This window comes from Grammomys surdaster, unplaced genomic scaffold (assembly GCF_004785775.1).
Source record: "Grammomys surdaster isolate TR1022 unplaced genomic scaffold, NIH_TR_1.0 125953, whole genome shotgun sequence".
NCBI classification, from domain to species: domain Eukaryota; kingdom Metazoa; phylum Chordata; class Mammalia; order Rodentia; family Muridae; genus Grammomys; species Grammomys surdaster.
In genome coordinates this window covers 1,945,330-1,966,420 of record NW_021620773.1, presented here as the reverse complement: position 1 = coordinate 1,966,420, position 21,091 = coordinate 1,945,330, and the positions used below count along the sequence as shown (strand labels likewise).

General features: G+C 50.1%; 2 protein-coding genes across 5 annotated transcripts in view; one reads left to right on the top strand and one right to left on the bottom strand.

Annotated features, from left to right (window-relative positions):
• The window catches only part of Selenoo (selenoprotein O), a 9,993-nt gene extending 2,650 nt beyond the window's left edge, over positions 1 to 7,343 (top strand). Inside the window, exons 3-9 of the mRNA XM_028753690.1 lie at positions 897 to 1,083; positions 2,426 to 2,556; positions 3,453 to 3,733; positions 5,615 to 5,759; positions 6,270 to 6,455; positions 6,590 to 6,746; positions 6,834 to 7,343. Of these exons, the coding sequence (XP_028609523.1) occupies positions 897 to 1,083; positions 2,426 to 2,556; positions 3,453 to 3,733; positions 5,615 to 5,759; positions 6,270 to 6,455; positions 6,590 to 6,746; positions 6,834 to 6,986 (1,240 nt within the window). The 3' untranslated portion in view covers positions 6,987 to 7,343. The remainder of the gene's footprint in view (positions 1 to 896; positions 1,084 to 2,425; positions 2,557 to 3,452; positions 3,734 to 5,614; positions 5,760 to 6,269; positions 6,456 to 6,589; positions 6,747 to 6,833) is intronic.
• Tubgcp6 (tubulin gamma complex associated protein 6) overlaps positions 6,095 to 21,091 on the bottom strand; it is a 22,428-nt gene continuing 7,431 nt past the window's right edge. The window contains exons 4-25 of one of the 4 annotated variants that reach the window (XM_028753686.1): positions 18,215 to 18,388; positions 17,085 to 17,206; positions 16,233 to 16,308; positions 15,958 to 16,067; positions 15,577 to 15,668; positions 14,950 to 15,089; positions 14,411 to 14,560; positions 13,436 to 13,517; positions 13,262 to 13,350; positions 13,069 to 13,184; positions 11,647 to 11,785; positions 11,330 to 11,401; positions 9,785 to 11,177; positions 9,480 to 9,571; positions 9,230 to 9,383; positions 8,968 to 9,136; positions 8,747 to 8,888; positions 8,366 to 8,560; positions 8,156 to 8,288; positions 7,867 to 8,080; positions 7,589 to 7,788; positions 6,095 to 7,507 (exon numbers count right to left, since the gene is read on the bottom strand). In XM_028753686.1, the coding sequence (XP_028609519.1) occupies positions 7,416 to 7,507; positions 7,589 to 7,788; positions 7,867 to 8,080; positions 8,156 to 8,288; positions 8,366 to 8,560; positions 8,747 to 8,888; positions 8,968 to 9,136; positions 9,230 to 9,383; positions 9,480 to 9,571; positions 9,785 to 11,177; positions 11,330 to 11,401; positions 11,647 to 11,785; positions 13,069 to 13,184; positions 13,262 to 13,350; positions 13,436 to 13,517; positions 14,411 to 14,560; positions 14,950 to 15,089; positions 15,577 to 15,668; positions 15,958 to 16,067; positions 16,233 to 16,308; positions 17,085 to 17,206; positions 18,215 to 18,388 (4,146 nt within the window). In that variant the 3' untranslated portion in view covers positions 6,095 to 7,415. Of the gene's footprint in view, positions 7,508 to 7,588; positions 7,789 to 7,866; positions 8,289 to 8,365; positions 8,561 to 8,746; positions 8,889 to 8,967; positions 9,137 to 9,229; positions 9,384 to 9,479; positions 9,572 to 9,784; positions 11,178 to 11,329; positions 11,402 to 11,646; positions 11,786 to 13,068; positions 13,185 to 13,261; positions 13,351 to 13,435; positions 13,518 to 14,410; positions 14,561 to 14,949; positions 15,090 to 15,576; positions 15,669 to 15,957; positions 16,068 to 16,232; positions 16,309 to 17,084; positions 17,207 to 18,214; positions 18,389 to 21,091 lie in introns of those variants that run through there. The other 3 variants (XM_028753687.1, XR_003709495.1, XM_028753689.1) reach the window with 3 other exon arrangements.

Genomic DNA, 21,091 nt, shown 5'->3' with positions numbered 1-21,091 from the left:
TAGTCCTTTCTGCAGACTCCTGTCTTGTCTTCACCTTAGCTTGGTGTCCAGCCCTGCTGGGGCTGTGTGAACGAGGAGGTGGCTAGTGTCGCGTACTCAGCACTCACACCACACACAGCCACTGTTGGCCTCTGGCTTTTTCCAGCCTCAGTGAGGATGGAAAGAGGCCAAAACTGGTAACTGCTGTACTGTAGGGGCCCTTTCCCCTAACTTAGCTGACTTTAGAGGTCATCCTGTGCCTTGTATACCGTTGAGAGCACCACTGGCCTCTGCCCACTGATTGCCAGCATCAACCCTGTTACAATTTTTTAAAAAATGTCAGCTGGGTATGGTGACACACACCTTTAGTCCCAGTACTCAGGAGGCAGAGGCAAGTGGATCTCTGCATTTGAGGCCAGCCTGGTCTACGGATTGAGTTTAAGAACAGCCAGGGCTATAGAGAAACCCTGTCTCAAAAATTTCAAAACATAAAAAATGTTAAAAAAAAAAAATGCCCCATTCATGACTGATCTCCCTTGTGGGACAGCCAACTGGCTGAGACACTGACACTTGCTTTCTGTGGTAGATCCAACCCTGATTGTCCTCACAACGTGTGGGGTGCACACAGTCCTGTATGGGGTTGGAGCTGGCAAAGTAGACAGTCATGGTAGTTTCTCGGCCTGATGAGTCTCCCAGAATCTGGGAACTGGAGGCTTATTGGCTGACAATTAGCCAGACTGCGTCCTGCCTGCCATAGCTCTAGCAGAGCTCTGTACGTGCTGCTTTGTTTCCCCAGCGTACTTCCCCATTGTATGGCTACACAGCCTTGTGGCCACAGCCTCACAGCCCTGTGGCCACGGTGGTTTTGATTTTTTTCGAAAGATATGATCCATTGAACCCTGGGATCTTTCCTGCAGATTCGGCTCCTTTGAGATTTTTAAGCCTCCTGATGAACTCACAGGGCGTGCAGGCCCTAGCATGGGACGGAATGATATCCGCGTCCAGATGCTTGACTATGTGATCAGCTCTTTCTACCCTGAAATCCAGGCTGCCCATAGCTGCGACACTGACAGCATACAGAGGAACGCTGCCTTTTTCAAAGAGGTAGGCAGAGGTTCCCCACTAGCCATGGGTTGAGTTCTCCTTGTCAAATATGTCGCTGCGACCAGGAACAAAGGGTTTTATCTGGTGTCCCTGTCCTTTTCTGTTCCTTGTTCCTACATCCAGGTCCCATCGTCTCCCACAGCCTCATGAACTGGGCAGCCTGGAGATACTTAGGGTTTTTTTGTTTTGAGACAGTTTTACTTAGTGGCATTAGCTAGCCTGGAACTTCTATATGTAGACCAAGCTGGCTTCAAAGATCTGCCTGCCTCTGCCTCCTGAGTATTGGGATTAAAGGTGTTCATCACCACACCCCATACACCAGGGCATTTTGATGATGTGACATTAAGACACCTGGTGCTGAGTACACCTACAAAGACCCAGGAGACCTAGCTAGTCCTGAAAGGAAGGACAGATGGGCAGAAGCACTGGTGACTGCTGGGTTCCTACTGCATGGGTCAGTCACCTCAACCCAGCCCACTCACCTGGTATCTCAACTTGGGGGAAGAGATGTGAACTCGCCCAGCAAGGACTAGCCATAGCCCTGTTTCTGTGTGGTGTGTATGCTAATACACGTCATTGCCACTGGTCAGCAGAATATTCCAAGCACATGTCCCTGGGGTCACACATGGGTCCACAGCTGGTTACTCTGTTTCCCACCTGTGGCACCACTGCTGGGGATACAGTGTGACAGCCACAGAGCAGGAGCTAGGCTGAGCTTTATGCTCTCACAGAGAAGCAGATGGCTGATAGTCAGCATACACTGTCCCTTTAAGCTTCTGCTTCTTGACCATACTACCTGGTCCCTGGCAGCTCCTGTGCTCCTGATAGGTAAAGTACAAAAGGCTACTTGCTTGGGCAGTGGGAGCTGAGATTCAGTCCTGCACTTGGGGCTCCTTTCTCCAGGCTACACTGGAGCCTTATGTTCAGGGGCTGCCTCTGGTTGGGTCACTGGATAAGCAGTTGGTAGCATTACCTTATAGCTCCCCGAATGGAGATGGAATAGCGGGTCTTAGGAAATCTCATTCTGGACTGGTCTACCTAACAGTGATGTTTTCCCCCAATATTGTTATCAGGTCTTCTTCCTGGGACTCAGACTGTGTTGCTGATTTTTATGGTTTACCCCAAATTGGTAGTGTTTAAAAGAATCAGTGGTGAAGATGGGACTTAAGGCCATAAAAACCAACTCATCCAAACCATACTCTAAAACACTGAGTGGCAGAGGGATTGCAGAGCCCTGCACTGAGACCCACTACAGGAAGTCCACTGGCATCAGGAGGTGCACTGGGGTGCTCTGGCATGAGGAAGGGCAGATGGGCAGCAACCAAAGTCTGCTCTGCTCTAGGTGACACGGCGAACAGCACGGATGGTAGCTGAATGGCAGTGTGTTGGCTTTTGCCATGGTGTGCTCAACACTGACAACATGAGCATCGTGGGGCTCACTATCGACTACGGACCCTTCGGCTTCCTGGACAGGTAAGGCTCCAGGGTTGTATGTAAGCAATGGGCCTTCTTCTGCTTGTTGGCCACCTAGGAACTGGTCCTTGTGAGGGACAGACACCAATAGCACAGAAGTCATGGACATGGGAGAGGAACTGGGAACTGTGGGGCCTATGTGGTGCTCATGTCTGTCTGTCTGTCTGTCTCTGTCTCTCTCTCTCTCTCTCTCTCTCTCTCTCTCTCTCTCTCTCTCTCTCTAAGATTTACTTATTTATTTTATATATGTGAGTACACTGTCACTGTCTTCAGACACACCAGAGGAGGGCATCAGATCCCATTACAGATGGTTGTGAACCACCATGTTGTTGCTGGGAATTGAACTCAGGACCTCTGGAAGGGCAGTTAGTGCTCTTAACCACTGAGCCATCTCTCCAGCCCCTCATGTCTCTTTTTTTAATGTTTCATTCCCAGCAGTGTCTGGTCAGCCAATCCTACAAGCAGATATCAAGTTTACTTTGGAATTTATTATGTAATCCAGGCTAGCCTTGAACTTATGATACTCTTGCCTCAGGCTCCTGAATTAATAGGTTTATAGGAGCATGCTATCATACTTAGCCTCTCTAGAGTGTTTTGAACAAAAAAAGTGACATTTTAGCATGTTAGAACAAGTCCCTCCCCTCCCAGGCTCTAAATGGAGTTAAAGGGGTTGGAGGATGGAGTGGAACAGAGAGGGCTCTATCTGGCCTAAGGCGTCTGGGCTCCAGCAGCTTCCTCCCTGGCCTTGAGACAAAATTGATTGCATATAGGCAGAAGAAAGTCACTCTAAGGGCCACACAGGGCGAGAGTGGTGTTGCCGCAGGCAAGGTCATCAGTCTTCCCAGTAGCCTGCCTTCTCTACTTGCCTCCTCTGATAGCACTTCTCTGTATGGCAGGTACGACCCTGACCATGTATGTAATGCCTCTGACAATGCTGGGCGCTACACATACAGTAAGCAGCCCCAGGTATGCAAGTGGAATCTGCAAAAACTAGCTGAAGCACTGGAGCCTGAACTGCCACTAGCGCTGGCTGAGGCCATTCTAAAAGAGGAGTTTGACAGCGAGTTCCAAAGGCACTATCTACAGAAGATGCGCAAGAAGCTGGGGCTTATTCGAGTGGAGAAGGAAGAAGATGGGACACTTGTGGCCAAGCTTCTGGAGACCATGCATCTGACTGGTGAGCCACAGAACCGTGTCACTGTGGGAAAATACTTTGTATAGCTCAGTGGCATTGAACGCAGTCCCAGCTCCCAGACTGAAATCCTGTCTGCTTTCGGTCCTCTTCATCTAGTTCCCCCAGCACCACCACTCCAGGAACTGCAGCAGAGAACTCCATAGGCAACATTTACGACTGGCTTATTTCAGGACACACAGGACCCCTAGGTTCCTCCCATGTTGTAGCATGGGTCTGACTTGAACTCCATCTTTAATGCTGACTATCTAGTTGTGTAGTAATGATCCCCTCGGGGTTTTTTAGCTGTTACATACAGTGCTATTTTGAACATGTGTACAGTTACTGGTTGGTGTGAGTCCCTGCTTTCAGTTCTTACAGCATACAGTTAACAGGATAACTAGATCATTGTTTAGCTTACCTCTGACTAATTTGGATTCAACACTGTATTGAGTAGAAGTAGCTAAAATGAACATCTGTGGTTTGTTCCTGGCCTTAGAACTGTAGACTTGTCTGGAGACAGTCTAGCCCAGGCTGGCCTTAAACTTGTGTTCTTCCTGCACCAGCCTCCTAAAGGCTGGGATTACATGCCCAGCTTTCTTTTTTTTGCCTGTGTTAGCATGACCACTTCAGCTTCTTCTTTTTCATATAGGGTCTCTAGTGGCTCGGGTTGTTCTAGAACCCAGCATATACCAGACTGGTGTTGAGCTCTGGTATTAAGGGCATATACCTCAGCCTCTTTAGAGCCTATTTGCATGGATTGTTTTTATCTTTTCATTTAAACACACTCAGACCTAAAGCAAGCATTTTATGGACAGCAGTAAGGCTGAATCACATATTTTTTTTTTTTCCATTTGTCGCCACTGCAGGGGTACAGAATCCATTTACAGCAGTTAAAATTAATTCCTGACAAGTTTGTTTTCTTTTTCTTTTTCTTTTTTTTTGGTTTTTCGAGACAGGGTTTCTCTGTGTAGCCCTGGCTGTCCTGGAACTCACTCTGTAGACCAGGCTGGCCTCGAACTCAGAAATCTGTCTGCCTCTACCTCCCAAAGTGCTGGGATTAAAGGTGTGCACCACCACCGCCCAGCCAAGTTTGTTTTCTGTAAGCATTTTTTTTTTTTTTCGGTTTTTCAAGACCAGGCTAGCCTTGAAACTCAAAGATCTACTTGTGCTGCCCAAGTACTGAAATTAAAGGGGAGTACCACCACCACTAAAAAATTAGGGTGGGCTGTTGTGGCACATGCCTTTAATCCCAGCTCTTGGGAGGCAGGAGCAGGCAGATCTCTGTATATTCGAGGCCAGCCTGGTCTACAAAGCACATTCCAGGACAACCAAGTCTACACAAAGAAACCTTGTCTTAAAAAAACAAAAGGAAAACAAATCAGAGTGTGCACACTACAGTATACATTGTAGAGGTGCAGGGGCAGAAGGACAACTTGCAGAACACTCAGTTCTTTCATAATACGGGTGGGTCTTGGGGATGAAGCTTGGGTCAGTAGGTATGGCAGCAAGCACCACTATTCATTAGGCGAACTCAGCAGCCCTCACTTTGTGTTCACTTTTAAATATTGCTCAAGAGGTGCAGCGTGGCTGGGTGCTAGGTCAAGCTGATGGCTTCAGTGATCAGGCACATCTGTATGCATGTGTCCAGAGGCCCGAGGCAGGCACTGTGACTCAGGGTCCAGTGCTAGCCTTGTTTTTCTGTGTCAATCCATTTTTCAGGTGACCTACAAAGGGCTGGTAACAGATGTAGAGTGTCTAAGGAAATTGGGGGGTGGGGGGAGCAGGAGTAATGGGGTCCAGCGAGTGTCTCCCAGGAAGATGGGTTGGGCGAGGTACTGGGGTCCAGTGAGTGCCTCCCAGGCACCTGAGCAGCTCATTTTCTAGGTGCTGACTTCACTAACACCTTCTGTGTTCTGAGCTCCTTCCCGGCGGAATCCTCAGACTCAGCAGAGTTCCTAACCAGGCTGACCTCCCAGTGTGCCTCTCTGGAAGAGCTAAAGCTTGCCTTCCGACCCCAGATGGATCCCCGGTGAGTACATCCTCAGAATTAGTTTTCAGAAGGGGAGCAGCTGGGAGGCTGGAGACTGCCAATCAGAGTGCTTCTCAAGTGCTCCTGGGGCCCCTGGCAGCTGCCCCATTCCTGGGCATGAAATGCAGTAAGGTCACACTTCTGCAGCATTGAGGACCAGGACACTAACAAGAAGAAAATGGGACATAGGTGGACTGGAATGGAGATGCCAAGCAGACAATGCCTTCCCACGGTATCTCCTACAGGGTGTGCACACTATGTCCAGTGTGCTGCAATCAGCTAAGAAGAGATATAGGAAATAGTGGCTTACAGGCTTTCAAATAACAACCCAGAGGCTGGTTATAAAAAAGGAATTTAGTGGGGAATGGAGCAGTAACCATCAAGAAGAAATGGCACTTGAGATTTGTAGAAGCATACCTGGGGCAGATGGTCCCCTGGGGTGGGGGTGTAGCAATTTGGAGGTTGCCTCAGCACCTGAGTCATTACTTCCCATGCCACCCCTCCCTGCAGGCAGCTCTCTATGATGCTGATGCTTGCACAGTCGAACCCACAGCTCTTTGCACTCATTGGCACTCAAGCAAATGTCACAAAGGAGCTAGAACGTGTGGAACATCAGTCACGGCTGGAACAGCTGAGCCCCTCTGAACTGCAGAGCAAGAACAGAGGCCACTGGGAAACCTGGGTACAGGAATACAGGTAGGCGGCTCCAGGGTCATCTGTACCGGCTTCTTGACACAATGCCCACCTTACAGGGTGGCTGCAGATGGCCATTGGAAGCATGGAACATGCTGTTCTTTGTTGGGAAAAACCAGCTAGGAATTTGATTCCAGAGACCGTCTGGACAAGGAGAAGGAGGGTGTCGGAGACACTGCTGCCTGGCAGGCAGAACGTGTACGCATCATGCATGCCAACAACCCCAAGTATGTCCTAAGGAACTATATTGCCCAGAATGCCATTGAAGCCGCTGAAAATGGAGACTTCTCAGAGGCAAGTACACACTGTACTGCCTAGCCCTTCCTCACAGACATGTCATTAAATATGCCCCTAACCGAGTTCTTCTCACCTCTTCTCTAGGTGCGGCGTGTCCTGAAGCTGCTAGAGTCTCCTTACCACAGTGAAGAGGCCACAGGCCCTGAAGCAGTGGCAAGGACCAGTGATGAGCAGTCTTCATACAGTAGCAGGCCACCACTCTGGGCAGCAGAGCTCTGTGTAACATGATCATCATAAAGGCCTCGGTGTCCTCCACATGACTGGAGTCTCCCGAGGCCTCCCAAGTGCTGCTGAGTTGCTGAGACCACTGGATGCCTGTCCTCAGTCTCTCCATGATGGCAGAGGTCTCCAGTCAAAACCTGACCCATCTCTGTCTGATACTACCTTAGCAGTACTGCCCTGGCCTAGCATTCAACATGCCCCGCGGCACACAGTGCTTCATGCTAGGATTATCAGCCTCACGTTTGTAAGCAATGCAAACAGGCCTAAGCAAGCCTTGTGACCCATTTGTGCATCTTGCCCCAAAGGGCAGGGGCTGGGCTTCACACCTGTTCGATCTCCCAGGCCTCTAATAAAGCAGCTTCTTCAGGTCTATCTCTGGTCACTCCCTTGGCCCTAGCCCCATCCAGGTAAAACGAGAAAGCAGCGCCATGATCCTGTCTGTCCTCAGGAGTCCTGGTAGTAGTTGTTGAAGTTGATGCGAAGCAAAAAGTCTTCCAGGTGGGGCTGATAGCCTCGGTTCACCAGCTTAGTCACTACTGGAGAGGCATCCAACTCTCAGGCTCCTGCCCGCCCTGTGCCTGGCCACCCCAGCAGCCCAGCCCACGAGGAGGGCTTACCTTTGAAGAGAAAATGGGAGTAGTACTTGAAGGTGCTGTAGGACTGCTGCATGAGGGGGAAGTTGGGGTGCTCGGCACCACGGGGGCCAGAGGCCGGGCCCCAGTTCTGAGAGATGAGCTGGCTCCGGAACTTGAGCACCAGGCTGAAGATGCTATGGATGATGTTCATGACGGGTGCTGCCTTCTCTGTCAGTAGGCCCCTAGTAGAGGGTAGAGCTGCTGGCAGTCTGCCCAACCTGACCAGGGCACACGCAAGTCCAGGTGCCTGCCTGACTCACCTGAAAACAGCCTTGTGCAGGTACTCAGCATGGGCCCGCTGAATCTCCTCCAGGTCGCCCACCACAGCTAGGCGGGCTCTGAACTCACACCAGCTGACATGCAGGATCTGGTTAGCAATGTAGCCCTGGATGACCTTCACAAAATGCTGCATCTCGTGCTTAAACAGCTGCAGCTGCCGGAACTGCACTGAGCCAGCTGTGTGGCTCACTAGGGCTAGGGAAGAACAGAAAGCTGAAGCAGCAGCCTGAACCACACAGGCAGGATGGACTTAGGCCAGGCCTCCCTCACCTGTGCGCTTGAGGTGGAAGCAGATGTCTTTGAGTGTCCACATCATGAGCTTCAACTGCAGCAGGAAGGAGAAGATGCCACTGTACTTGTCCAGGCAGCTCTCCGTGATAACCATGTTGAGGGGCCAGTCCACCTGGTCAGGAAGCCCTACTTAGTACATACAGCTTTAGGGCACACCGCCCCATACACCCATGGCAGGACACTGCTGACCTTGTACCTGAGCTCCAGGCAGCTCAGCACATCTGGGGCATTAGGGGCAAACACCTCAGGCAGGTACTTGAGGGCAAAGGACAGGTTGGCAGCATGTGGGGTGTCCCCGTGGAGGCTGTACTGTAGCGCCTTGCTCAAGATGCTGTTGAGGACCAGTGGGTTGAGCAGCTCTCCAGGTGTCTGCCCAGCCCCTAGCTAAGGAAGCCAAGAGAAAATGTTTCAAGATGTCCCAGGTTTGTGCCCAGCCCCTCCCTACTTGCCCGAGGAAGCAACACTGTGTCACATGTTGCTAGGGACTATGACATGTTTGGGTGGATCTGAGCAGCCACCCACAACACCTCTACGGGCCAGCCAGGTCCCAGCTGCATGTCTTAGAGCTACCTTCTCGAAGAGCAGGTCACTGAGGGACTGAGCAAACTCCCCATCCTCCATCAGCAGGAAATGCCGCAGTGCCTCGAAGTGTGTCTCCAGGTGCAGCTCCACAAAGAAGTAGTCAACTGCAGCTTTGTTGACCAAGCTGACACTGGTGAGGGAAAAGGTGGAAGTTAGGGTGGCAGGCAGGAGAGGGCAGGGTGCGGCAGGTGGGCAGTAGAGGCACTCACTGTGCAGCCAGAGGTGCCGTGAGGGAGCGCTTCATGAGCACAGGCAAGGTCAGCAGCTCACTCAGCTGCACTGCAGTCTCGGCTGCTGCTGACTCAACTTGGGGGTCAACAGGGAAAGCAAAGGCCCGGGGAAGCATGTGGTGTACCAGGTGAGCGACAGGAGGCTCTGCTGTGGGAAAGAAAACAGACTGGCTCAAGCTTAGGGACACGGACTGCCCCAGAGCACCCACAACCCCCTGCCCACTGTAACGGGCCCACTCACACAGGGATTCATAACTGTCGGGGTACTGCTCCAGGTGGTACAATTTTGTGAGGTCTGCCAAATAGGCTTGCTCCTTGCCCCGGCGTCTGGCCTCAGCTTCTGTGTTTGATAGCTCCTCACTAAGGCCTGGGCTGCTGGGGACAGCTGTGTCTTCCTAAAAAGAGGTCAACCTCAAAGAACTGCATCCTTACACAGGACACCACTCTCTGCCCCCACCCCATTTTGCTTGTGCTGAAAAGGAAATGTAAACCTTGTGTGGCGATGTTCCATGCATACTCCTGACCTGTGAGCTTGCAGGCAAACATGGAGAAAGGTCTTCAGCATCCCTGTTCCTCCCTGGGCCTAAATAAACAGAGAATGATGGGCAGGAAGGCCATTAGTAGCCAGTGTCTGCTTGAGAAGACCTAGTGAGACTGGCCTAGAGAACCCCTCTAGTCCCCTACCCCCAACCCCAGCAGCACCTTGATCCAGGCTGACAAAAATCACAAAGGACAGCGTGACACTGCCTTTCTAGAATGCTACAGCCCGACCCTGAGCAGCACTACCCACTCTGACCTTTCTCTTCAGGGATGCCATTTCCCAGCATGCCAGGCTCAGCCACAAGGGTCTTGGTCTGTAGGCTACCGTTCTCTGTACTGCCAAAGCTAGAACACAAGGTAGGCTTCGTTTCTTCAGGTAGTTGTGGCCCACATTCTAGAGCAGGACTCTGTGCTTCCACACAAAGCACTGCCTGAGACCCATGTGCAGGGGGACACTGATGGGGCTTAAGGTCAGGCTCAGCTTCCGACAAGGGCTCCTCCAGAATCAAGGGAGGCTGAGCGCATCCATGTGGCTGAAGAGCCACATCTGACACATTTTCCCCAATCTTAATACTGGCCTCTGACACATGTCCATGGACATTCCACCGTGGCCGAGGAGGAGTCACATCTGATACATTCTCCCCCACTTTGATGCTGGCATCTGACACATGCCCGTGGACATTCCACCGTGGTCTAGAAGGAGTTATATCTGACACATTCTCCCCAACCTTGATGCTGGCATCTGACACGTGCCCATGGACATTCCACCGTGGCCGAGAAGGAGTCACGTCTGACACATTCTCCCCTATCTTAATGCTGGCATCTGACACATGTCCATGGACATTCCACCGTGGCCTAGAAGGAGCCACTTTAGACATATTCTCCCCAACTCCAATATTGGCCTCTGACACATGTCCATGGACGTTCCACCGTGGCTGAGGAAGAGCCACATCTGACATATAATCCCCCACCTTGATGTTGGCATCTGACACATGTCTGGAAATGCTAAGTTGCTGGCAAGGAGCCATTCCAGAAGCATGGCTCTCTGTAGGGCCAACAGTCTCTGACATGTGTTCAAGGAGCTGGTCTCCAGGCTGCAGGATCCCCTCCACAGGAGTGGCATGACTGAGTGGATGTGGGCAAGTCGAAGCCTCTTGCATGTCATGGATACATGAATCTAGTTTTGTGGGCATATCCCCCAGCAGATGCTGTTTTTCACTATCCACACTATTCTGAACATCCTGGGAGGGTCCTGGTGAAATGGAGGTAGCCATAGCTGGCCTCAGTATGGTATTGAAATCATACTCTGACTGGGTAGGCTGGGGGCCACCTGCTGTGAGTGCTGGTCCAGGGGTTACAGGGGATAGGTCTGAGCAGATGGTCTGAAGAGCCACCTCTAAGAAGGGAGCTCCAGTGTTATCCACAGGCTGTTCATCCCCAGAGCCCATGGGCAGAAAGTCTGTGATGCTGAGACCAGTTGAGAATGGCCCAGCTCCCTCTGCCTGCTGAGCCCCAGAGTCATCAGCCCCCGCTGCGGCAGACTTGGGGACTGATGTACATGGTAGGCCGAGACAATCCCAGTGCAGCTCTGTGGACCCCAGATCACAGCTATGGCCTTCATCTGCGTGCTCAGGACCTGGAGATGTGACCTGAAACACAGTACATACTGAATCTCTCCAGTCATTTGACCCTGACCCCTAAGGTGAGCTCAGCAACAGTGGTCAACACCTACTAAGTGCTGAGGGACATAAGTACAACCAAGCCAAAGCATGAATCCCAAGATCCCACTAGAACTTATTACCTGAGAGCACGTGGTTGGGAACACACTCAGTGGCTCCCGGGGCTGGTGCGCCTCCATGTCTCTCAGCATCTCCTGAAAGTCAAGGCAACAGGAAGAGAGAAGCTCTGTCGAGAGCAGCAGGGCTGGCACACACCACGCCTTCGCTCACACAGCATCGTTCACCATCACATTGCACGCCATTGCCCTGCTGCCCACTCACTCTGTCCAGGTCTGGCTGGAAGCCTGAACCACAGCAAATGCCATCTGTCCCCTTATGCAACAGGATGACAAAGAGTACATGACTAGGTGCAAGGACTGGCATAAAACTACTGCCATACCTGTATGCACTTCTGGTCTTCTAGAAGAAAACGAAGTCGTGCACTTTCTAGCCGATGCCTCTGGATTCTCCATAGAGCCTTCTGCTCCCGACGAGCTGCCTCTGCAGACAACTTGCTATAATGGTCAACCAGCGCCTGCCTGAAGCCACATGCAGAGAGGACATGGTCACTATAACCACTCTCTGTATTATCTAGTGGGCATAGACTCAAGCGAGGATGGTTCTCCAAGCAGGCTCCCTCCCTCCCAGACTCCTGTCCTCCACAGACTGGGTTCCCAGGGGTTTGGGGGGGGGAGGGCTTTGCTGCCCACCAGGCTGAAAGGCTCTAATGGACAGATGCCCATATGGGACTTGAAAGTTGTCTGTTGGACAAACTATCAGAAGAAAAATGTACATTATGCCCTGGGACAAGAGATTAAACAGTGGCTGAGGGCCAACTCTCTCAAACCAGGCCCCATTTTCTTTACTGGACATAGACATCTCCCCATTCTGCAAGTTCAAACTCAAGAGAACTGAAGACTGACAAAAAAAAAAAAAGAAAGAAAGAAAGAAAGAAAGAAAGAAAGAAAGAAAGAAAGAAGGAAGGAAAGAAAGAACAAAACCAAAGCTAACCCAGGGATTCCGAGCCTCCAACTATTGGGCATCTAAGCACAATTAGCCATCTTTAATTTGGTGGGCCCCAAGTCAGAAACATGGGCCCTGTTCCTAGTTTTCCTCTTATGAGAACAGAGCATCTACTCACACGTGTGTATGCACATATCTAGCACACGCAAGAGGCAAACCCCCCATTTGCTCTGTGAATAGTATCTAAGGCTGGAACAGCTCAACTTCTGAGGACACCATGCAAGATGTAGCCAGTCCCTTCTCTAAAAGCCTGCCACTGGAACAATGAGCCTATTTCTAGGACAAACTAATGACACAAAGAGGAAGCAGACTCGAGAACCATGCTAGACTAATGACCCATGCTCTGCTGGAACAGGAACAGGTTTGAAATAAGAAGCACATCAAAGGTGTTTAAGATAAGCAGAGCGGGCGTGCTGGCATACACCTGTAATCCCAGCACAAGGAAGGCTGAGACAGGAGGACTGCAGACTTACAGCCAGCTGGCCACACAGCAAGATCCTGGGAGTGTGGCTCCATGGTAGACGGCTTGCTTGCATGTACGTGGTCCGAAGTTGGTTCCAGAGAACCATAATAATATTATTATTATTACTATGAACTAATTCTAGCAGACTAGTCTCTCTGCCTTGACATATATCTGATTTTTCAGATTAAAACCTAAAATAACCAGTTAGGGATGTTACTCACTGGTAGAGCACTTGTCTAGCAACAATGGGGCCTTGATCCCTAGCAGCAGAGAAAAAAAGACAGCAAAATAACCATAACTAAGTTTATACCAGCACCACAAGCCCTGCAGCCCTACCTGGCTTTCCTCTCCAGCTCTTCCTCCAGGGCCTTTAGCCTCTTCTCCCGGTCACGGAGCTCACGGGCATAGCTGAAATCATCATCCAGCTCTTCCTGTCTGGCCGCCAGGCGTCGCTACACAACACACACAGGCTCATTTGCCAAATCCAAGACTCCAGGAGCCAGAACCACCCAGAACCCAGACCACCCACCTCCTGATCCTTCACAAACTGTTCCTTCAGTCGCTGAAACTGCTCTCGCTTCCGGGTGTCCAGCGCAATCTGTTCTGACATCTGACGGTCTTCAAGAGAAGGTGAGAGGCTTATGAGTAGGGAAGAGCCCAGCAGAGGCCCCAGTACAGAGAGGAGACCTGGGCCTGCACTCACCACTCAGCTCACTCAGGACCCTGGATGTTGCTTCCCGGGCATGGACAATTAGTTCTTGTTTTGCAATTTCCATACGTAATTCCTAAATACAATAAACAAAAACATCTTAACATCCTGACCCTTCCCCTAGGATAGTGTGGAGACAACTGGCTATCCAAAACATGCTTCTGGTCACCGATACTTTCTCAAGCGCCATAGAATGTTCACAGGTGATGATGCTTCACCACAGGATGGGAAGACAGGGAGACCTCTGGCTTGGAGGAGTGACAGGAGGTGACTATGTACCCACAGGTAAATGAAGGGCTCATGGAGCATTCCTGCTCCTGAATCTGTCCTTGCCTAGGTCTCTCCTGCTGCCTATTAGACACAAAGCCAAGAAAAATTTCTTGAGATTGGCCCTGGCCAGTCACTAATCTCTCCTCCTAGAGTGTACCGGGCCATTAGGGTTCTGCTTCTAGGCACACACCCAGTATTTGTAAAGGCTACTCAAGTGGAGGATTTTGGTCCTTGCTGCCTAAAATTTCCAAATGGAGCCACCCATGTTGGTAAAACCTGGAGTGCAGGCAAGGCTACTCACCTAAAAAGAAAGGGGGGGGGGGAGGGAGGAGACGGACCTCTGCCCTGAACACCTGTCATCAGATTTTTTCCAATTTTCCTTGACACACAGCCAAGCAGCTTGGGTGTCCTAACCTAGACATACTACCAGGACAGAAACACCAGAAAAACCACTTTGCCTGACATGGCCACATCCAGTCCACTCTGCTTGACATGATCACGTCCAGTCCACTCTGCCTGACATGGTCACATCCAGTACTTCTTGCTCCTCACTCTGCCTGATTGCCCTCTAGGCACCAGGCCAGGAGAAGTTGTCCACATTGGCACCGGCCCATCCCTGGGTAAGGGAGCTTCATCAGCCCAGAACCCCCAGAAGTGAAGGGAAGTATAGAGAAAGCCCAAAGCCCTGCATCCAAGTACCTTTTCCTCCTTGCTGATAGAGCTATGACGTGCGACTCTCTCCATTCGTCCAACATAGACAGCGCAGTCCTTCTCAATCTCCTTCAGTTCCTCAAGAGAGAAAATCACCGAGATCCGAGGGACAGGGACATCAGACCAACAAAGATAATGCTGCCAAGAAGGAAGGGATTCAGTGAGCACACAGCCAAGGCTAGAAACAAGAACCAAGCACTGCCTTGCAACTGAGTCTTCAGGGATGTATGTAGACAGTCATTTTTTGCCTTGAAAATTTTATTCCTAAATCTGAAGGTAGCTGAAACCCTTGATGGCTCCACAGAGCAAGTACCCCAAAAATGGAGATACCCTATATGGGGCCACCTATAGCAGAGGTGGGATCAGGAACTGAGGAGCACCATGTGATCGATCTCATCTCTCATGCAAAGACTATGGTAGCAAACGCACTAGCCACTCCCACTCAGACTCAGTCCCTGGAAAGACCTAGCCTCCCATCATACACAAGCCCCTCCCCCCAGCCCCCACAGCCAGCAGGACCCTCTCACCCGGGGACAGCAGAGCTTCAGAAGGTTGATGGTCTTCCCACAGACATACACATCATGAGCAATGTGTTTCAAGAATACAGGAACACAGTCTTCTACCTCTTTGGAAATGAGCACGTACCCATGGGTCCAGTAAAACTTGTCTGGACAGAACATGAATAGAAAATAAAGATCTGCAGTTATAATGGCCCTGACACCAGGCAGAGGACACTGATAAGTTATTTCTCTGCCAGTGAAATGAGCCAATTCAAGACAGACTAGATCATATTAAATGCAGGTTTGTTGTGAAGTTGCTCTCAGGTGGTCGAGTTCACTGGCCCCAAGGAAGAAAGTCAGAGAAGTCACCATACGGAGGGAAAGTGGGGAGGGTGAAGAAAGAGAAAGAGCACATGCAGTGAGAGAGAAGGGGGTGAGGGAGAGAAAATGTCTGGATTGTATAAGGTAGAACCTCTGGGGGAAGGGCAGCCCAGGCCCTGAGCTGGAAAGTTCAGAGTACGCCAGGTAGAGACTGAGGGATGCCGGGAGAACCTGGAGACCAGGTCTGCTTTGATATGTAGACTATACACCTCTGTCCCTTGTCCTGGGGTCTAACAGCTGACAGGCCTAGCCTAGCTGTCAGTGGGTATTTACCTCTGAAGCTGAGGTACTCATGGTTAACTTGGATCATGAACTCCCCATAGACATCTCTGAAGACTCCACTGTACACCCAATCATGGATGAACCTACAAGGAAATGGAACACAGGAGGGTGGGGAGGAAAGAGGAGAGCTGGGCCAGTGTGGAGTGCTGCGAGGTGAGTGTGGCCAGTCCCCAGAGTTGAACGAGACACTGATAACTATGGGTGTGTGCAGTCTCCTACCTAGTAGGTCCCTTTACCTAGCATGCTTCCCCAGCACACTCAGTGCATCTTGGATAAGAGGAAACTCAGATACATATCTGGTCTGAGTGCAGCCTTCCTCCACCCACTATAGGGAGAACAAGTACGGCCAGCACAGACCTTTCCCCAACCTACCGTGTGTAAGGCTCACAGCTGGTCTTCAGTAGCGACAGCAACACAGGATAGTGTTCATTACTGCAGTTATCCAGCGCTTCCTGGTAGAGGTAGGACAGAAGCTTCACTCCCTACAAACAGTGAGAAGCAGCAGGATGGGTGCACAGCCACTCTAACGCTTGCCACATGCCTGTCTAGGCAAAACGGCTAGCAGACCACAGCACCGCACTTGACAAGAATGCACAAGTCAAGGGAGGCCTGCAAGCTCACACTGGAGGAAAGGAGGGAGGACTCACAGTGGGAAACACAGCCCTGGGTTCTCCACTGGTCGCCAGAGATACAGTGCCAACACCACAAAGCTCAGCCAAGTACCTGGACACAGAAACTGGATCAGATCAAGTGACAGGAGCTCAGGGTCCCAAGGACCAGATCAGATTGAGCAAGCTGAATGTTCATTTTCCCCTAAGTGACTGGTCTACAGTCTTTGAAAACTACTCGGACCCATAACACACCAGATTGTAGACCCTGATGGACCCCCTCCCTGCACTGTTTTCTGTGCTGTTCTCCCAAATGGCACTAACAAACCCACACTCAATGGGTGAGCCACCTCCCCACCTCCCCACCTCACCCTTGACTTGATTCCTCAGCCCCACATTCATGGTACCATCTGAAACCTGTGCCTTGTTACCACCTTGTCTGACTACGATGAGCACCCACTCCCCTCATGAACCCTCCCCTCTCTACCCGACTGCAGTCTGTGTTCCCCTGACCCCCATTCCTTGCTGTCTAGTACATCTCCTCCCATCTTATCTGCCACCCCCAACTTCTCTCAGTGGATAGCACTTGCCAAGAGACACTATGGCTGTTTACTAATGAGTTCACAAGTGTCAGAGGCTGTCCACTGCCTTCCCTCCCCTGCAGCATTATTTAGGCAGAAAGCCCTGGGCCCTGCAAGGCCACTGTTGCAAGCAGACAGTAGACAAATTCACTATATGGCACACAGTGACCAGCTGTTCATGAACTGTTCAGAGAACCCAGGACTATTCTTCTGGGCCCTCCCTGACAGGGAGCAGAGCTGGCTCTTCTCTACCCTGAAAGCCCCACATCTGCTCCTGAGGCCCACACAAGGCCACTGGGCTAAGATTCACCTGAGCTGCCTGCCCAGTTTCTTGAAGAGAAAGCCAATGGTGAGGAGACTCAGGGTAGGTGGAGTGGAAAGAACACAGGCACGGTAATACTGCAGGTACCTCCTGAGGCCGCTGGTGAAGGCCTGTGGAAAAGGAGTAGAAGGGCAGCTGGACATGGAGGCAGCCATGTACTCAGGGCTTGGAAGGACACACCCAAGCTGGAAAACAGAGCTGTGCTTCCATGCCGTAGCCTGTGGACCCATTTTCCAAGCAGTGGGAATTTATGACTTAAGCTCAGCTGAGAGGAAGATGCTTTACTGGAAGACATGATTAAGACTGGGGATCTGCCACAGATACAGCTTTGCCTCCCAGCATCGCACTGAGACAGAGTCACCGTGGAACAAATCCTGTCCATCCACCTTGGCATGTCTTGCCTACATGCCAAGAAACCAGGAACCACAGCCTCACCTCCTATGGATTCCCCTAAATCCCTATACCATCTGCAGCCTCTGGTCCTCTTGAGGATTCCACTCCCTGTTCCTCTGCCTGGAGGGTTTTCCCATGCAGCTCCTAATATATTCCTGAAACCTGATGTGGGGTCGTTCTTCCATCCTTTGGCTACTGACTTACTGCACATCAGAGCTTGAAGGGGCCAGCTCCTCCTAAGTTGCACTCTGCACCCACCTCTCCCTGATCTCTCCCCATGTTTTCTACACAACACTCTGCTAATCTGCATACCTGTCCTCACCTGCCCAGGCTGCCCAGATCCTGTAAAAGTCCTACCAGCACACATGCCAGCTGCAAATCTTTCAATAAACAGAAAATCCTGGGTACCTCAAGAATCAACTTATTAAAACAGGAGATCCATCTTGCTACATACCATACAAGACACTAGGGCTTATGTAGAGCAGGTGGCTTGATTCTGGTTTACCCACCTCATAGCACTTGGTCCTTGCCCTCAAATTCCCGAACTGTTCACACCTGCTTCCCTCTGTGCCTTTCCCCAAACACAACTGACACAAGGTTAACAGATGAAATAAGACAGTCTCAAGTCACCCAACTTCTTCAGCGGTTTAGACTCAGGGGTTCTGAACCCATAATTCTGAACCCTTAATTCTTTTGTGAAGGTACATGGTCCTCCAAAGGCATACCTGGAACACAAGGCCCCTACTGCACAAGGAGCCTACAACAGGCTGCAGAGAGAAGTGGCTCAGGCGTGTGTAACAGGTTCCATACTCCGCCACCTCGGAGAGGATGCTGCTGATGCTTTCAGGAGATGCACCTGACACGTGCACACCCGGCTCCACTACAAAGGCTTGAGTCGGCTACAGGGCAGAGGGACGGGATTAGAGGCCATACACCAAGACCCTACTGTGGTGCCATTTCTTTCTACCCTTGTTCCCACCTGCCACACAAAATTCCCAAATTTCCCAAGTTCAAGACACACAAACAGAAAGTTCTGAAACCAAAACACAAGCCAAGGGGTGAAGAAATGGCTCAGCAGTAAGAGAACATCTATGTATTACCCCTGCAGAGGACTTGTTTGGTTCCCAGTACTAACGTTGGGCAGTTCATAACCACCTTTGCTCTGCTCCAGGGAGTCTGACACCCTCTTCTAGTCCCCACAGGCACCTGTACTCATGTGCATATACTGACATAGAAACACACAACCTAGGTGTGATGGCACATGCTTTTAATCCCAGCATTCGAGAGGCAGAGGAAGGCAGATATCTGATGTGAAAGCCAGCCAGCCTGGTCTACAAAGTAAGTTCTAGGACAGCCAATGCGGAGGGGGAGAGAGGAAAGAGCACGAGAGTGCACTGTTCCAGAAGATCTGAGTTCAGTTCCAAGCACCAACATCATGTGGCAGACAACTGCCTGAAACTCTAGTTCTCGGGAAACCTACACCCTCATCTGGTCTCCAGATACTGTGTTCATATGCGCAAACCTACACCCAGATACAGACATAGACACATCATTTTTAAAATAAAGAAAAAAAAGAAACATATGGACAGCTTTCTTGGAAGGTGCCTGCTATATCTCAGGTGCTGGCTCTACAGGTCGTGTCCAAAAAAAACTCTCAAAGTCTTGCCCCAGCAAACTCCTACAATATGGTCACAGCTGTGGAGGACAGAAGTAACCTCACAGGACTCCGTACAACCAGAACAGATTAGGTACAAAGAAAATAGCATTCAGAACAAAAGTATTAACAGTAAATGGCTATACTGTTTAAAAAAATCAACATCCACACTGTCTACCTTAAGAAATTACAAAAAGAAGGCTGGAGAGATGGCTAGCAGTTAAAAGCATTGGATGCTCTTCCAAAGGACTCAAGTTCAATTCCCAGGACCCACATGACAGCTCACAAACTTCCCAAACTAGCAAAACAAAAAACAAGCATACAATTATATGGGCGTCATGTACACCTCTGTAATGCCAACAGAGTCCAGCCTGTCCTACACTGAGACTTATCTCAGAAAGAACAACTATTGCTGGGCATGGTGCACTCCTTTAATCTCAACACTTGGGAGGCAGAAGTGGGTATCTCTCTCTGTTAGTTCGAGGCCAGCCTGGTCTGGAGAGTTCCAGGACATCAAGGGCTGTTACACTGAGAAACCCTGTCTCAAAAAAAAAAAAAAAAAAAAAAAAAAAGTTGTATGAAAAAATATGGAGCAGTGAGATGACTCAGCGGGAATATTGGCCAATTTTTTTGTTAACATGACACAGGCTAAAGTCATTTCAGAAGAAGGAACCTCAACTGAGAAAATATTCCCATCAGGCTGGCCTGTGGGCAAACCTGTAGTGCATCTTCTTGACTGATGATTGATGTGGGAGGGCCTATCTCACTGTGGGCAGCAGCACCCCTGGGCAGGTGGTCCTAGGTGGCACAAGGAAGCAGGGTGTGCAGGGCAGGACAGCAAGCTAATAAGCAGCACTCCTCTATGGCTTATGCTTCAGTTCCTGCCTCCAGATGCCCTGACTTCCCTTAGTGATAGACTGTGTTACCTGGAAGTGTAAGCCAAATAAACCCTTCCCTCCCCAAGATGCTATTTTTGGTCTTGATGTTTTATCATAGCAATAGAAACCCTAAGACAGCAGGTTAAGGTGCTTTTGCCAAGCCTGATAACCTACTTGAGGCTGATCCCAGGACTCATGTGGTAGACAGAAAGATCCAACTCCCAAAAGCTGTCCTCTGGCCTCTACATGAACATTGTGAAACATGTCTCTGCTCCCCAAGTTAAAAAAAAGAAAGTAATTAAAAAAGAAAAAGTCAGGGCTGGCATGTAGCTCAGTGGCAGAGCTCCTGACTAATATGTGCCAGGCCCTGGGTTCCATCCCCAGTAACACACACAATACACAAAAATAACTATGTCAACAAATTAGAGAGTCCAGGTCAAATTCAACATTTCTTAGACACATATACAGTTACACAGCTGATTCTAAAATACAGAAATCTACCTAGAAGAAGTTGAACAGTGAGTCTGTGGTCACAACCTCGTAATAGGGTATCCTAGTAAATTCTATGTAATATGTGTTTTGACAGTTTAAGAAAAATAATGGGGTGAGGGGTATGGGCTGGAAAGATGGCTCAGTAGTTATAAGCACTTCCTAGTCTTGCAGACCTGGGTTAGGTTCTCAGCACCCACACGACAGCTCACAACCACCTGTAACTCCAGTTCCAGAGGAATCCACTACCTTCTCCCGACTGCCACAGGAACCAGGTACTCATATACATACAAAGGCAGACAGCAAACTCATACACATAAAAATAAAAAAAATCTTAAAAAAAAAAAAATCAAAGAAACTTGAAACACTGAAACCTCCTGGACTCAGGCAGGTGGTGGTGCACAGGCCTTAAATCCCAGTACTTAACAGGCAAAGGCAGGCAGATATCTGTGAGCTCTAGGCAGCCAGCCTGGTCTACAGAGTGAGTTCCAGGATACCAGGGCTACCCTGTCTCAAAAAAACAAAACAAAACAAACAAACAAACAAGCAAGCAAGCAAGCAAAAAAAAAAAAAAAAAAAAA